Below are 18947 nucleotides of genomic sequence, written 5' to 3' on the forward strand. Positions count from 1 at the left end.
GTAATATTGTAAATTAAAAGGAGACTAGAGGAGAACTTGCAATTCTCTTTAGGGAAAATCTTGAAATCTTTAAGAAAAATTTTCCTTGATTCGTTTAACGTATTTTAAATCTTTTACAGAAGGTTGTTCATACACAAGATAAATTAATGTAAATTGGTTTAATACAGGAAAAGTTGGTTCAACGAATATTTTTTATATTTAAATGGAATATAAATCGTTTTGAATGATTCTAACCTATAAACGATTAGTAATAATATTATTATTTGACCTAATATTTTTTTTTAATGTGAAATATTACAAATTTAATGCCGTACCTTCTACCAAGGATATTAAAATACAGAAAAAGTTGGTTTACTGAATTTTTATTGTATTTTTTATATTTTTATGAGATAAAAATCGAAACGTTTTTAATTATTCTAACCTATAAACGATATGTAGTAATATAATTATTTTAAATATGAAATTTTATAAATTTAATGACGTACCTTCTACCAAGGATGTTAATAGTGTGACATTGGCAGCCTTCCTTCTACCGGCTGGCAGATTTAGACCAATCTTCTCTAATTTTTCCCTTAACAATCGTCCACCATTTTTAGACTTCGCTCTGTAAATAGCAAAAACAAAAACATTAACACATAATAAACAAAAAGATAAAAAGAAAAAGAGCAAAAGACAAATGCAATATTAGTTTAAATATACAGGGTGTACCACCTAAAATCTTGTACCACCTAAATAGCTTTGAAAGTATGAAAGTTACAGAAAAGTTTATTAAAAAAAAGTTGCATAAAAAATCCATGACTGTAATATGAAGTTAGTTTTAGTTTTGTTTTGTTAAGTTCATTATTTTTTGAGATTAATAGTTGCATGAAAAATTCAGGACTTATGTTATATGTAAATGACGTTAGTTTTTTTTTTTTTACTAGGTTCTGTAACTTTCGAGATTTTTAGGTTAACTTTACTTTTTTAAATACAATGATATATTTTAATATTTATTTTCTACATATATATATGTAACATATTTTATTTGTAAAAGTATATGTTCTTTGTTTTCTTTTCGAAAGATCGATTAATCGGAATAAACGAACGAGTATATGTGTTTATGTGTGTGTATGTGTTTGAAGTAAACGCAAGCGAACGTTTAAAGCATCATCATCGACCTTCACAGCTTATAAGAAGACTTTCGAAATTCTTAGTTGGTTCATTAATCATTTTTGCGGCGATGCTTACAAAAATAAAAATAAAAAAAATAAATAAATCAACTAATGCACGTAGAGAAAGAGAAAGAGAAAGAGAAAGAGTAAGAGAAAGAGAACAGTAAGTAATATAAGAAGAAGAAGGAAGATGTTGTTTGGAAAGTGGGAAGGACAAAAAGAGAAAAATGAAAGAAGACATGAACAAAAATTAGCATAATCTGCGCAGGCTTCTCTACAATGTATGTGTGTATGTATATGTGTGTGTAATCGATGATTGAGCAATTCGAGAGCAACGCGTTTATGAGTACAAACAAAAAATGGCAATGAAAGGACAACGAAAGGACAACGAAATATACTCAACTGACTTAGTGTAAGTATAGAAAAATACATCCTAGATAAATTTCTTTAATAAAAAAAAAACTATGTATATATATATATATATATTTTTTTTTTAATTGGTTAATTTTTTTAATTAATTCTATATATTCTATATACATATTTTTTTGTTTCTTTTTTAACATTTATTTTTAAATTAATAAAAAATTATTAATTTTAAATAAATAATAAAATATATATATATATATAGTTCTCTTCTATTAAAGAAATTAATGGAATATAAATTGTTTGTAATTATTCTAACCTATAAACGATAAGTAATAATATAATTATTTAACAAAGAAATCTCTCTTCTATATATCTATATATATATATATATGTATAGAAAGGTAAGAATTACGATAGTTGTAAATAACGGTAGTCTCGAACGGATCGAATAGGGAAAGGGCGGTGTACCTGCCGGAAGGGCAACATAAATGCATACTAAATTACTTGCCTAAGTGGAGGATCAAAGAATATATCTTTGATTCATTTTATCTTTTAAACTAAATTGTCTGGTTTAGAGGTTATTTTTGACGAAATACGATATGTAATATATTAGGAGGATTGAAAAGTAATGTCGAGCTACTACGCACGTCAAATTTCTATATTAATATTTTAATCAAAAAAGTGATTGATGATTTTTATAGTTACAATATTAAAAATTTGCATAGCAGATAGAAAAAGGTTGTTAATAACGTGATTAATGAATTTAATTAAATAATTTGATTATTGATTAATAAAAAAACTTGTTTAAAAAATTAATTCGTTTGAATTTTGAGATTAAAAGCAACGTTACTTTCTGGTCCACCTAATATAATTTAAATAAATAATAAATATTGTAAAAAAGGAAGAATTTTTAACACATGATTTATTTTTTTGTTCAAAAATGTTTGTTTCATTCTTCATATTGTATTTTTGTAATGGTACACGCATGTCCAAAAATATATACGTTAATTTATCATTGAAATTTACATCACTTCAAGTACGATATTTTATGATGACGAATTAATAAGAAATATACTTTAATAACACGTTACGTTATATCAACGTTTTTTTATTTCTATTTTTAGGTGTTTTTTTTTAATAACGAACAGATTAGAGTATGAAATATTAACGAGGATTTATATATACGATGATAAAATACTAATAAAGGTGTGTGATTTTTTCATTCGGTCTTTTGCGTTGACTTCATTCAAATTTATTACGATAAATTTTCGTGGCAATTATTTTTTACACGACACTATGAATTATTTGTAATTTTGTTCTTGTTTTCTTTTTCCATATTTGTTTATTAAGTGTAATTTATAAATATTAATATATTATATCGTTAACAGAATATTACTTGCAATCATGTTAATATAATTGTTTCATACTAATTATAAGAGACATGTTATAATTATATAATATTTTTATTACAAAATACTTCATCAAGTATATGAACATGTCTAGCATATTTATATATAAGTTTTTTTTCAACTTACAAAAGTAAATACAGTGTTAAATAATAATAATATTATATATTATATAATATATCTAATATAGTGTTAGTACATAGGATAGTTTTTATCGCTAATTTAAGGATTTCTTATTTAGAGGTTATCTAAGTCTTTAGATACTGAAAGTTTTCAATAGATGGTGCTGTATTACAATTCAATTATTTTGATATATATATATATATATATATATATATATACGTATCACTTATTGACGGTTGTTTCTTGAGTACGTGACAAGGATTAAGATTCGTTGATTATGGAAACTCGTCTCGAAGGAAGGATTCTCATCCTTTTCGAGTATTCGAGATATTATTCGAACCCTTCGCAACTTATAGTTAGTTTCTCTCCCTTTTAGGTGAAATTTCTGGAAACACTACTACTCTCCTTCACTACTGTGATTATTCAAGAATGTAATTCTTGGATAATATCGTTGCACATCGTTAAGTTAAAATAGCAACATGATATTAATAAATGAAGAATTGTTTTTCTTCCGTATTTTAATTTGTGTAAAAAATTATTCATTTGAGAATCGTTTTAATTGTGCGTACATACGTACGTGCATGTGTGTGCATGTTTCTGCATGTGTATGCGTATGTAGATATGGGTTTTTTTAAACAAATCATTGGAAAAATTTATAAGAATCTTAATATTGTATAATATCATGTTAATTGTATTGTTCAGCTTCGGAACAAGTATTTCCAGAAAGTCGAGATTTCTAACTAGTCGATTATTCTCTAGGCATCCTTGAATACCTGTGTATCGTTAATCGCAAATGGCTCTTGGCTGACATTAGCAAACCGAAGGACTTTCTACAATCATGACCCAACGAGAGAGGCTCAAGTAAATGGGCTTTCTTGAGAATGCTTTGAAGACGATCGTGTTATTGATGTACATATCTTTTTTTTAGAAAATTGTTCTAAATTCTTAACCATCTGGAAATATATAAGCTCATTATTATATAAGTTATCTTATTTAATTACAATTTATATCAATTCGTCAGACAATAAAAAGACCAAGGAAATAAAATAAAACGAAAATAAAATCATTTTGTAATATAAAACTATCTTTGAGATTAGATCAAAATAAAATATATTTTACCTAAGTTAAAAACATTAATTATTTCTATTTTTTATTGCTAATTTAAAGATTTATTATTTAGAGGTTATCTAAGTCTTTAAGTACTGTAAGTTTCCAATAGTTGGCGTTGTATTAGAATTCAATTATTTCACGTTTTTTTCAGATTTTTGTGACATAACCTAATATTGCTTTTTATATTTTTTTGTGTATAATTATTTTATGTATTTTGTTATAATTGTGGTATTATTTTGTGTGCTGTTATTTATATGTTATATATTTATTATTTAAAGGTTATCTAAGTCTCTAGGTACTATAAGTTTCTAATAGTTGGCGCTGTATTATTTCACGTTTTTTTCAGGTTTGCATATGACAAAACTAACCTCACTTTTTTTATTTTTTTGAGTATTATTATTAATTATAACAACATATAAAATAATAGTAAATTATTTCTAAATAGTTTAGAATTACTTTATTACTATATATTAATATACAACTAACATATAGTTGTATATTAAATCAACATTTTATAACAAAGCCACATCAACACATGACCGAAACATCCTAGTATAGGATATATCCTATATATAGAGAGAGAGAATATCTATGATATCAAATCAGAGCAATGCGTGTAATTATCAGTCCGATAACTATTCAAATGGATGAATTATATCACATGATGTGTGAGCTGTATCGTGACAAGGGAGACAGCAAGATGAGCAACAAGATTGCACTTGGGTATCCTTACGAGATTATGCCTGAGGCTCAGTTTGCATGGAATTGACACTCGAAGCTATGAAATTATTAATATCTCATTTGCATGAGTAACATATATTGATGTCGGTTTATATTGCTACTTTTTCTTTTCTTCCTTCCTTCATTCTTTCTTTATTTATTTATTTCTTTTTATTTCTTTCTCACTCTCTGTCGATTGTGAGACTTCTTTGAAGTTGTAAGTAATGAAACATCTTTCTTACACTTGCCCCAGGTTCTTCTCCTTCTTCTTCTTCTTTTTAGAGAGGTGTTAAAGCTCGCCATTTTCTTTTATTATCCTGAATAATACGTTCAATTTCTTCTTCATTTTGCGTTGATTTTTCTTCCTCGAAGGTATATAAAACGAAAAAGATAAAATCTATATATATTCAAGGAAAAGTCTCGGTCAATTACCAAGATCTTTGTAAGATTTTACATGGAAACCCATTATCCTCAAAAGGGAAAAATTATGGGAATGGTCGTTTGGGGCGGCACTTATGGTCAATAATTTTGTTACTCAAAAGATTACGGAACTTTCTTAAGATAAAATATCGTCAAATGAATTGAGTGTTTACGAGAGTGTCATGTATTTTTTTATGTGTATGTATATGTGTATACATGAATTTACTTTTATACAGGTATGAGGAGGTTGGGGGAGGGGGTTTCTTTTACACGTGATTATAGTAGTTTCTTAGTACGTATATCTTTTGCAAGTTGTTGGTTGCATATTCTGTTTAATACGCATAATATAATATGCGTAACTACCAACACTGACATATCCGGCCGATTCCTCTGTAAAACGATTTATCCGTGCCTTCGTTGATAAAACATTGCGCAACTTATATATGTATGTGTGTGTATGTGTTGCCCTGGTACTCGAGTAAAATGGTGAATCAGATAAAGCAAAAGGAGAGTTCGTTCGTACGGGCGTAACAGAGAAACTCATAAATCAGGTGGTACCTTGTGTGTCTTGTGTGTGTTGTGTTTCGAATACATGACGGGTATGGGCCAATGTAGATTCACCAGTTTATTAATTAACTTCGTAGATAAAGACGCGTAACGGTGAATATCCGATATTATTTTAGTTTTTTTTTGCAATGTATTCTTTATCACGAAAGAAAAATATATATATGTAAATATGAGAGCTTTCACTTCTGATAAAATAATTTTCTTGGAAACAGAGTTACATTTTGAAATTTCAGATCAATTGGTATCAATTAATAATGGTGAGAAATTATACTTTGTATTTTTGGTTTTGTGTTTCTTGTTATAGTAGGTAATTATTATAAATTATTATTTATATATTATATATATTTATAATAATTACACAGTAATATTATATACGGTATATATATATATACGTGTTGTACTTATTTTTAATAATTAATAAAAAATAATAATACGGTAATGATTTATATAATTTATATATAAATATGTATATTAAATTATATATAATAAATACCCTATTATTATTATTTATTATATATATTTTTTATAATTATTATATATATCATTAGTTATTATATATATATATATATATATATATAAATTACCATATAAGGTAATTACCGTATATTATTTATAATAATTTAAGTTATTATTAATATCAAAATTAACGCAGTTTCAAATTTTTGTGTGTCAATAATTTTTATAAATAGGTGATGGGGGATTTTTCATTTTTTTTTTTTATAATTGTTCAAAGGTCGATCATCTCACCAATGTGAAATATAAATGATGATACTAATTGGCCCGTTTTATATATATATATATATACATATATGTATGTATGTAATATTATATTGGCAAGGAACGACGATCGAATATTCAAAGGTATTTTAATACTTAATAATCGTTCCATCGTAATGTTAAATTATCCTAACGGTGAACACGTAAGTAAGTTCTTCTTCTTCTTCTTCTTCTTCTTCTTCTTCCTTCTTTTTCTTCTCTTTTGCGAGAGATATTACGGTGAATAGGCTCGTACGGTTTAAAACAACATGAATGAAACGCTTTCTCTCTCTCATTCTCTCTTTTTCACTCACCGAGAAGATAATAAGTTGGGACGGGGTAGGGGGTGGTCAGAGGATCGAAAAGGAAGAAATAAGATAAAGATAAAAAGAGAAAGAATAATCTGAGGAAATAATAATAATAATTATATACTCTTAAAAGAATCAACCAACCAACCAACCAACCAACTACTTGTTCGATCTTTGATGTTTTTGACAGAGATGATAGAAAAATTATGACCTCCTATTTATTTCTTTTTTTAAGATATAAATTATTTTGGTTATTCTTTTTTAACGAAATTAAAATACTATAAATTCTATACTTTCGAAGAAAGTTATTATTTAATGGTTGAATATAAAGAGAGGAGAGAAGAATTTGGTGATCGTTGCAAGGAATGAATCATTTTTTAAAATAAAGTGCTTTTTCGTGTATATCATATTTACCTATAATTATGACACGTAATTTATTTGGATTTGTCAAAAATTTTCAATATAATAATAATTATAGTAATTATTAGTAATATAATAATAAATAATAATAATATAATTATATTAATAGTAATATAATTAGTAATTATATTATATTATATTAATTATATTACTAATATAATTTATTATATTATTATTATTTATTATATTATAATTATATATATTATGTTATATTAATTGTATTACTAGTAATTACTATAATTAATATTATATTGAAAATTATATTTTTTATAATATATAATTATGTTATATTAGTTATATTACCAATAATATAATTTAGATATCACACTAATTAGAGAAGCACACACACCCTCGCGTATATTAAATTAATTTCTTTAATCTATTATACAAAAGTAATTTAAACCTATTAATTATAAAATATATATAATTTATAATATATATAAATAAATTATATATATTATAAAATATATAAATAATAAAATAATTTAACCGTAATTAAAATAACTATGGTACCGTAATAAAATTGAATATTGATTTGCAAATACTTTTGCAATGTTTTCCTTATAAATTGACGATGAAAAAAAAACCCAAAAAAAGGGAATAAATATTGAAATAATTGAGGAAGAAGGAAAAATATAATTATTATTCTATTTACCTTCGTAAAACACCACCTAGAAGACTGGCATTTAAACATTCAGGTGGCGAGAGCCGTCTCTGTACCTCGGCTACCGTAACTTTGTACTTGCTGGTGCTGCTGAGTAACGATAATCGTCCTGGAACTGAACAGAACACGTCCGAAGGTTGCGCGTTCCCTGTCAGCATGGCCTTTTCGCTTCTCTCCGAAGGTTTCATGTCTGCAAACATAACAAAGCACATGTAATCTCCTTCTAAACTATCAATCCTTATTTCTTTATTTCCTGTCCTTTCTTTTTCACAATTTCTAGTAACTTTTTCTCGTTCCCCTTGGTTTGTTTTATTTTGTTCGTTTGTTTGTTTGTTTGTTTAACCAAGCAAACATTACAAAAAACGTTATATATTATTTTGTAATTATTATCATACATACATCTAGTAACTTTTGCTAGTCTAGTTCTTTGGTTTGTTTTATTTTTTATTTGTTTGTTTCTTTAACCAAGCAAAACGTTATATACTATATTTTACTTATTATCAAACGATATAATCTGTAAGAACCACCCCCACCACCATTATTACTATCACCACCACTATTACAACTCAGGGTTCGAATATGATTTATAGACCAGTTCTGTAAAAGACGCCTTACCACGTTTTAACTCTCTCTCGAATCAAGATTAATCGTATCGACCCGATTTGTCGATAAATTAAATTACAGACCTCCCTGTAAACTGACCATCATAACATAACCAATAAATTTACGTAATATGTGCCGTTCTAACCTAAGTGGCTCCTATCTTATTCTTTTTGTGCATATTTTCAAAAGAAGATAAGAATAAAAGAAGACAAAAGAATAAAGGTATGAAAGATAAAAATAAAATATAATAAAGTAAAATAAAATAAAATAAAATAAGATGTAACGATGATGATGGTGATGATGATCAATTAATAAAATTTTCCTATACCACGAAGAATTTAATAATAATCTATGTTAATATACATGTTTTAGGTATCTCGAAATAATTCTCTTCTCAACGGGTTGTAAGAAAAGGTCGTAGCAAAGATTAACAATTTCATGGTGTAGAAAAGCCAACGAAATATCGAAAGCCACACACCCTTCTCTCTCTTTCTCTCTCTCTTTCTTATTTATCCAAAATTATATTCTCTTTCTCATTTTCTCGACCTTTTCTACGTTATGTGTATGTATAATAGCAATATCTTGATCGAAATATTTTAAATTCAGCAGTGAACCATCGTATTTTCCTTCCTATGCATCGGTAGCCTCGCATTATTGCATGGTTGTTCTCTGGAATGCTTAATATCGAATCTTTCTTAAGGGGGTTAGGGAGGTAGGGGGGATTGTCGGGGGGGTTCCGACAAAGCCCGTTATTGCAACACAACCAATGGTCAACTTATATAAGAGTCTTGGACTCTTCATTGTTAAATTTTGCGGTGACCGCATGAAGATATTTCAACGTTTAATGCTTTTAACTTTTTCATAAAATAAAAAAAAACCATAAAAAAAAATAACATAAAGATATCCCGTTTACTTTTATAGAATCTTTTATGATTCTCTTTCTTATTTTTTTATTTTTATTATTAAAAAAGGAATATATTCAATAGGATTTTTACGATCGCAATGGTTGATTTTTTGTTTTTTATTAAATTGACGAATGGGTTGTAAAAATTTTTTCGAATAAAAAAATTTCGTATGAATTCGATAAAATATATATATATATAAAAAAAATGGATACCAAAATTTACTGTTTCTTTTTTTATTTTTATTTCCTTCATTTTTTTTCCTTTTTCGTACGAGATGTGAAAGAGATGTTAGAATTATCGTTTGTTATTTTTCTATTATTATTTTTTTTTTTTAATTTGACACACAGGAAATGTCAATTATAGTTCCTAAACGATTTTTCATTCACGTCTTCTCAAATTGCGAAATCGTTTTGGTTATATTCTGTATATTACTGTAGGTACTGTAAGTTTTCAATAGGTGGTGCTGTATTACAATTCAATTATTTTACATTTTTTTCAGAGTTACAGATGACAAAACTAACCTTACTTTTTTCTATTTTCTTGTATATTATTATTTCATGCGTTGCTATAATTTACTAAATAGTTTAACATTATATTAAATCAATATTTTTTATAACAAAGACACATATATGTATAGAGGTATTATGTGTTATGGTAACGTTAGAGAAGTTGTCAGTATTATCTATGGACCGGTAGAGAGTCAATAATATCAAGACGATCAAACGGGTCAAATGGGTAATAAATTTTCATGCGATCCAAATAGGTCGATGGTTGGCGTGGTTCGAAGCAACGTTTATAAATTATAATGTTTAGTATAGAGTAACAAGAGAAGGGCAAAGTGAAGAACGTTAACGGTAAGGAAGTAGACAGAAGTAAGAAAAAGGGCCCTATATGATATTATTATAGTCTTTTTATCAATCAATTAGACCTAGTGAATCACCATGTATTGAGTTGGCAACTAAGTCATTGCTGATTTTAAAAAGCTATCTATAGACAAAATTCGCAATTACTTAGTTGCCAACCCAATATATATATATATATAAGTATGTATGTATATTTATGCGTATTATTCATAGTATTGGGATCTCTGGCAGGGGCGTGGCGTAGCAATTCGACCTATCTACTTTAATTTTCAATTTAGCCACCAGATAGCGTATTCAAGTGCTAGAGATTAGGGACCCTATAGGAGGGACGCGTCATGTACATTGCTAGGCTGAAAATGTGGGGGGACAGCTTCCGTTGCATCGCGCAGCCATGTTTATCTTTAGTATGTATTAATGGCTGCGGTTAGTTTAAGTTTGGAATACTTATAGTTTTTATTGTGATATTTATATTTAATTGTTTTTTTTTTTTTAGTAGTTTTCTATAAGTGTAAGTTTAATTTACTCATTTAATAATTACAAGTATAAATGTACAAACCTAACCTATAACTTATCGTTTGAATCATTCGCGCGCAATCACGTGACTACACGAGTTTCTGCCCCCCAGCAATGTGCATGGCGCGTCCCTCCTATAGGGCCCCTACTAGAGATCCCACGTGGCATAGCAATTTGACCTATCTACTCTAATTTTGAATTTAGCCATCAGATAGTGTATTCAAGTGCTAGAGATCCCAATATACTTTGAAAGAATTACGCGAAATATTAACAAACGAAAAACTTGTTTTGTATTTGAAATAAATGAAATATATACATTCTTATAGTAACCATATTCGACTCATGGTGATGAAGATAAGCAAACGAGAGAGAGAGAGAGAGAGAGAGAGAGAGAGAGAGAGAGAGAGAGAGAGAGAGAGAGAGAGAAATAAAAATTAAAAAAAAGAAGAAAGGAGATAGAAAAGAAAAATATCCGAATAACGAACGATAGAAGAAATTGCCCATAGCGATTATTATTTCTAAATAATATTTCATAAGTCCTCGTATACGTGTGTGCGTATGTATGTGTAATATGTGTGTGTGTTGTTCATGGGGAGAATGGGCTACCCATGTTCGTAATTATGTAGTCTCTCGAACGCGGAAGAAAACTAAGATAACGGGCTTTGTCAACGAAGATATTTGTACGCTCTAAAAAAAAAGAGAAAAAAAAGGTTTTATGAATGTTCGAAGATTATCGAAAAAAAACCAAAAATTCGATAAGTGGCACTGAGGTTTGTTTATTTCTTTTCTTCTTCTTCTTTATTTTATTATTATTATTATATTGATTTTCGAATAAATATCCTTCTCGTCTTTTTTTTTTAATATACAGGATTTTGAAACTCACGTTGAAGAAGTACTTATTGAAGTACTTATAAAAACATGATCTATCGTTTTCATTCGATTGTTTGATCTTTAAATTATACATATTTGTTTAAGTGATCTTAGTCGGTACGTTTAATGATAAAAAGAAACGATTATTTAACCCGTTTATGTGTCTTTAACTATCGAGAGTATTAAAGCAATAAATAAAATAAAAATTTCAAAATTCAAAAATACACAAATTTACTATAAAAAGACAAGAATACCGAATTGGATTCGTCTTCTTGTCAGCCGCTATCCGAAAATAAGTATTAACACTTTAATGACCGCTCACACAACATGTGTGTGATAGTCAGAACAAACACACACATTGGCTATTATTTTTTTTATAACTTTACACATAAAATTAAATTGGTAAATTGTTGTTTTTTGTTTTATGTTAATTTTTTCGTGAATGACAATAAAGTTTTTTTTAAATTAATTCTTGAAAAATATTACCGAGCCCTAGACGACGTTTGACTGCGTACACGTGCGGCCATTAAAGTGTTAAAATGTAACATTGTATTTAACCAAACAAAGTTGACCAATAAATCTTGAAAATGACTTAATCTTGCAAAAAAATACTAATGTCATATTGTAGTTTTGAATTTTTCCTGCAACTTTTTTCTGTTACTACCATACTTTCGGAACCATTTAAGTGGCAAGTGCTCGTGAATCACCCTGTATATTAACCACGTGTAAAACTTGCAATTATCACGATTTACCTTTTTGTAACCTTTAGCAATGCGAATTGTGAAATCGTTTCACTCATCGATAAGTATTTTTTTTTCTTTTATCGGTCAATCTAACTAACGGTGAACGATTTTAATTACTCGTTAACTTACACGTTAATTCAACGAGCAAATTAATAATAATAATAATAATAATAATAATAATAATAATGATGATGATAACTAACGTATATATATATAAAGATCCGTGACATTTCTCGAGAAACCATTAGGGAAGATATATTTCCATGATATTTTTCCAAGTACCATAAACATATATTCGCATTTAAATCATACAAAGAATATTCGTTGCAGTTGTTGTAGTTGTTGTTGTTAATCGGTTTTCAATCTGAAGAAATTCTCATTGAAAAATGATCAATTGATGAATAAATTGATTTACGAAAGAAACTCGCATTTTCATTGACAACTATCAACGATTACAACTACCGTGATCTCTTTGAATTATCCAACAAATTTTAATGAGTAACTCTTTTTACAACATGTGATGGAGAGTGGAAGGGGAATATATATAAGAAATAAAAAAAAATAAATAGAAACGTTTAGCTTCGATTTTATATCATCGTTTTAAGAATGACTTTTTTTTTTAACGAACGAACTTCGTCATTTCTATTGCGTTACACGTTTGAAATGATTACTTTACAGGATTTAGATCGTTATCGATAAAAACGAAAGCGAGAAGTTTTCTTAGAATTCCTCATAACGCGGAAATAAGAAAACGTTGGTCGTTCAATGTGGTTGGTATAATGAAAGTGAAGAGAAAAAGAGAAATTGAAAAAGAGACAAATAAAAATAAAAGAAAAAGAGAGTTTGAAAAGAGAACGACAACGATATACAACGGACAGAAATCTTTTATACATGTAAGAACTTACGTTGCTAGTATAGTATATAAGTTGACGTTCCTATAAGATTTCCCATGCAACCAAGTAACCAACCAACCAAACAACCCAGGAACGATGAGAGGGAGGAGGGGTAAACTTGTGTTGTGGGGAGATGGTCTCGAGAGAGCTAATCGTTTCTCACCAGGTAATTCTTGGTGCTACCTCCTTGTCCGTGGGCAAGATAACGTCTAGGAAGTGGCCACTGGATAATTTGTCATCACGAATGACCCTGTAGATGTATTACGAGGGACTAATAGACCCCAAACGAGATACCTAACATGTTTCTATATATATATATATATATAGAATATGTGATAGTAATGTGATATAATGTGTATATATATATTACATTATATCACATTACATATATTTATTATTATATTATTTATTTAATATATATTAATATATTTAATAAAATATAATTTATTTATATATTATAATATATATTAAACAACATATATATATATATATATTATAATTATTATTTATACAATATATATCTTTGAGTTCTTTTAGGATTTTATTTGTTAAAATGTTTAGAACATTTAGTGAATTCATTTTTCTATACACGGAATGTTTTTTGTTTTTTTTTAACCCGTTTATTTAGGAATGATGAACTATGTGATATATATACGTATAAAATGATGAACGGTATTTTTAGGTTATTACACCTTCGAAATAATAACCAAGACGTAGATTCAACCAATTTGCATATTGCGTAATCGTATTCTCCGAAGTGGAAACGCCTCGATTTCATCTGGATCATCCAACAGCGAAAGCGGATCATTCACAATCTTATTTCTTCTTATTTTTTATTTTTTTTGTCGTTGCTTTCGATATCCACAGATTCCTTTCTCTCTTACTCTTTATTTCTCTTTCTTTTTTTCTGTTTCTTAATCGATCCAAGATTAGTTAGCGATAAACAGTATGGCAGGTATGTATAATGTAATACGTAGGCGTAACTTGTCTCTGATAGGTTCTCGGTAACGGTGCATGATACAGAATATCTACCTATCGTCTAATAGGAATTGATCGGACATTTTGAACTTATTTTTCTTTTTTACTTAAAGAATACTGTTATATTAGAGGGATGGGGGGCATAAGGAAAAAGATTGTTTTGAAAAAAACATATACACATATATATATATTCTATGATAAGCGGTCATCTATGTAGCTGCATTTATTCAATGTAGTTTATATGACTTTCCGAAGGTTGCGCATGTGCATAAATAAAATAATCTATCTAATTAATAGAATTTAAGATTGAAACGTTCTGATTTTAGTATTTTTTTCATTCTACTGTAATTTTTTTATCACACATACGCAATGATGACTTCGAGAGTAAAAAATATCTATAATATAAGTAAAGGGTATAAGAATATTAAAATAATTGTTAAATTCTCGAAAGAAACGTGTATTGTAGTTTAAAAGTACGGAATTATTAATTGGAGTATCGTCCTCTTCGAGATTCACCTTCAGACTGGCACGTTGTCCTCTGTAAAGATTCCTCCATTCAATGTTCTATGTATGACTTTCCAAATAAGGTAATTCTATTTATTACGAATATTATTCACGTTAGACACATGCGTAACGTTCGGAAAGTCATATAAGCAACATTATACATAAGAATTTTGACAGAGGATAACGTGCTAGTCTGAAGGTGAAATTCTAGGAGGACGGTGCTCCGAACATATACTCGGTGCTTTTAAACGACAATACACATTCCTATCGATTAATTAACAATTATTTGAGGTATATAACATCCTTATTCTTATTTCTATTAAAAAACCTATCTCACACTAACTATCATTAGATATATTTCACGTAAATTGATTTCATAAATGCATTGAAAGGAGTTAACGATTAATTACAAAGATTTGAAATTTCTTTTCATCGAGTTGAAATAAAATAATTCGTACGATTCTGTATTATAACACACACACATATATACACATATATATATATATATATATGTATCGTAAATGATTCATACGGCAATCCGACGGTTGAAAAACGACAGTGTTTATTATAAGAGTGTTGTGGCAGACCGTATACAGCCGGAGGTTAAATAACGCAGACCTGCAGTCTGCGAGTTGCTCAACACTACCACCGGCCGGTTTTGATTACAGGATTCACCGTCGTAAAGTCGCGATTCATAGAATACTTAACGAGGCGGATCATAGGCAACAATGGTTGGCGAAGGTGTTTCGAGAAGGCGGAGTTATATCTCCCGTCTTATAGTTGAGAACAAGATTCTAATCGTTTTACGAGATTTCTAATCGATCCTCCTCGTAGTACTACGGATCATTTCAAACATATTACATTATGTTTATTATATTCTTTATCTTTCCTTTTATTATTACATCCTTTTTTTTTCCTTATTATGTCTGTGGTTACTTTTCATTTTTTGATTATTTTAATTAAGAATGATTTTATCTTTAATTTTCATATATTGGAAATATTTCTATAACATTGGTAAAGGTATAAAAAAAAAATTAAATTATAGTTGCAAGTTGATATATAAATTATAATTAATAAATATATACGCCATTCGATACGTCTTACTTTTACTTTTCATTTTTTAATTATTTCTATTACCAATGATATTATCTTTTATTTTTATATATTGGAAATATTTCTATTACATTGCTAAAGGAATAACAAAAAAATTAAATTATAATTATAAGTTAACATATAAATTATAATTTATATATATACGTCATCCGATATGTGGTATTTTTTATTTCTATTATATTGGTAAACCAATTAAAAAAAAAATTAAATTATAATTAATAAATATATACGTTATTCGATACATGGTATTTTGTATTTCAATTATATTGGCAAACGAATTAAAACAAAAAATCAAAATAAAATTAATAAATATATACGTCATTTGATACGTGGTATTTTGTATTTCTATTACATTGTCAAACAAATAAAAAAACAAAAATCAAATTATAATTAATAAATATATACGTCATTCGATATGTGGTTATTTTTTTTATTACATTGGCAAACGAATTAAAAAAAAATCAAATTAAAATTAATAGATATAGACGTCATTCCATACGTGGTGTATTTTTTTTTAAATGTGTTAGCACGCAAACGTTTAGTATACACACTCACATTACAATTTTATTTGATACCTTTTTTTTTTTACTGACGGTACATATAATGAATCCATCGTTTAGTAAAGATGAATACACACTTTTCTTTGTACAATATTTAGAAACTCGTCTTCAATTGTCTACCTTGAATTTATTTTTTATTTTTTTGTTAGATAATATCATTGGAATGAGACACGAACAAGGTTTACATACGTGAGGAATGAAATTAAGATAAAAAAGGATTTAAGAATGTAAAAAGAAAAGATAAGATAATAATTGCAATTCGAATCCGTATAATTTTCATACCAACGGAAACGGGACACGTCCGGTCAACGTTCTCTTTTTAATTTTTTTATTCTGTTTCCAATGTGAATGAAAGAACACGTTCTAGGTTCACTTTCATTTTCTTTTTATTTCCTTTAAATCTTATTAATAATATACTTATCCTATTTATAGTTATATATATATATATATTTATGTGTGTGTGTATGTTAAATTATACATTAATGGGAACATAGTAATTGTTCACATCCTTTTATAATCAATTTTATTTTATTTTATATATATTTTTTTTAACATTGCTATATTAAATCATTTCAGTATTACGGTAATTAATAACTTTTTGTGTTTTTTTTTCATTTTTAATTCAAGTTACTACCTTGAATATACATTTCAAGTACACGTGAGAATTAATCTAGTCACGAAAGTGGTCATTGATGAATAGTTTAAAGAAAAAAAAGTAAAAATACGGGAAATTCATTCTAAAAAAAAAACCACACATGTAACAACATTTAAATGCAAATTATCGATAATCATACGATGATATCAAGTGCGTTTCTATATCTGAGTATAATATTCGTAGTTAAAAAAAAATTTGTAGATATATACATTAAAAAAACACACGTACACATACACACACATGGCAGATAAAATTAAAGGTAGTCACGTAAGAAAAAAAATCTGTTCTGTGATTCTACGAGTTAAACATTCCTAGAAATATCTAACATAAAATTATTAAAAATCTAAACTCATTGAGTGATTTGTTATTGTGTAATCAAAAAAAAAATATAAAAAGGAAGAAGATAATAGGTGGAGAAGAAATACACGATTGGCGCATATTTGCGTTACACATTAATTCATGCTACGTGGCGAGCAGATCAACTTGGAAAGGGAACGAAACCTGTTATTCGAAGAAATATCATCAAGGAAAAATACATATACATATATTATACATATGTAAGTATATATATGGGTGCGGAAGGTGTATGATATACTTCAGTGATTCCCAAAGTGGGTGCTACCACCCTCTTGTGGGCGTTGCAGCAATTCAAGGGGGCGGTGATGACCAAAGGTGCATTTTCAAAAAAAAAAAAAATTAATTTTCAGGGGGCGCTAATTAATATTGTTTATTTCATCTTTTAATATCCCTTATATATTAATATCAAATTTTTGTAGACCAATATTTGTTGTATACCGTATATAAATTCATTGCAATTATTTTTTTAATTATATTTGTGATTTTGATAATACTAATATGATTAATCAATATTAAAATTAAAATATTTTGTAATCTAACAATTTTTTTTCGTATATATTTTGTTTAATTATTATATTTTTATATAGGATATAAAAACCAGTGTGAATTAGTGCATTAAGAAATATATAATTCTATTAAAAAAAAAAAAGAAAAAAATTAGAATTAACCCTTTGGGTAGATTTGACGAATGAGACTCGTCATCTGAATTTAAGAAGCTTATATAAATATATAAAATATATAAATATTTCTATTTTGTTTCATTTATATATTTATTTATATTTTGTAATTGAAATATTGTTGCAAATATATATTTATATCATCAATATAAATATATTCCAAATAAAATGTATTACTTTTACATATTAATCCATATAGGAACAAATTAAATCCGTTATATATGCATCAAAATCTTCAAATAATTCAGTACTCAAGGGATTAAGCTTCGTGCAACTTTTAAATGTCCAATTATTAAAAATTACTAATAATTAACATAATAATTCAACATTTGTTTCACAGATTTTTTTTCAATCATCAACAGTTTCCAAGATATTTAATTGAATTACACATGATTTTAATTTTAATCAATTCTTATAAATTTTTATCGAAACTCGTTGTTTTTTACGAAAGAAAAAACATAAATAAATATGATCCATATTAATAAAAAAAAAAAAAAATAAATTGAAATAACGGATTTGAAACGATTAGAATAGAATAAACAAGACAAGTTTAGAGAAAGAGATTCCGGTTGAGTCATCGATCTCGTACCTATATAGACAAGATGTCAAGATTGGAAGAGTCTTCAATGAAGACTCATAATAAAAAAAAAGTCAAAGAAAAAGAATAAGAATAAGAAGACGACGACGACGACAACGACAACT

General features: G+C 27.4%; 1 protein-coding gene across 6 annotated transcripts in view; it reads right to left on the reverse strand.

Annotated features, from left to right (window-relative positions):
• Positions 1–18947, reverse strand: part of TfAP-2 (transcription factor AP-2) — a 203144-nt gene that overhangs the window by 12234 nt on the left and 171963 nt on the right. For all 6 annotated transcript variants that reach the window (XM_089178414.1, XM_089178415.1, XM_089178416.1 and 3 more), the window contains 2 exons: positions 8003–8201; positions 486–604 (listed from right to left, as the gene is read on the reverse strand). In XM_089178414.1, coding sequence (XP_089034540.1) covers positions 486–604; positions 8003–8201 — 318 coding nt within the window. The remainder of the gene's footprint in view (positions 1–485; positions 605–8002; positions 8202–18947) is intronic.

The sequence above is a fragment of the Polistes dominula genome, unplaced genomic scaffold, assembly GCF_049000335.1.
Source record: "Polistes dominula isolate Pdom_NZ unplaced genomic scaffold, Pdom_raw_medaka contig_77, whole genome shotgun sequence".
NCBI classification, from domain to species: Eukaryota; Metazoa; Arthropoda; class Insecta; order Hymenoptera; family Vespidae; genus Polistes; species Polistes dominula.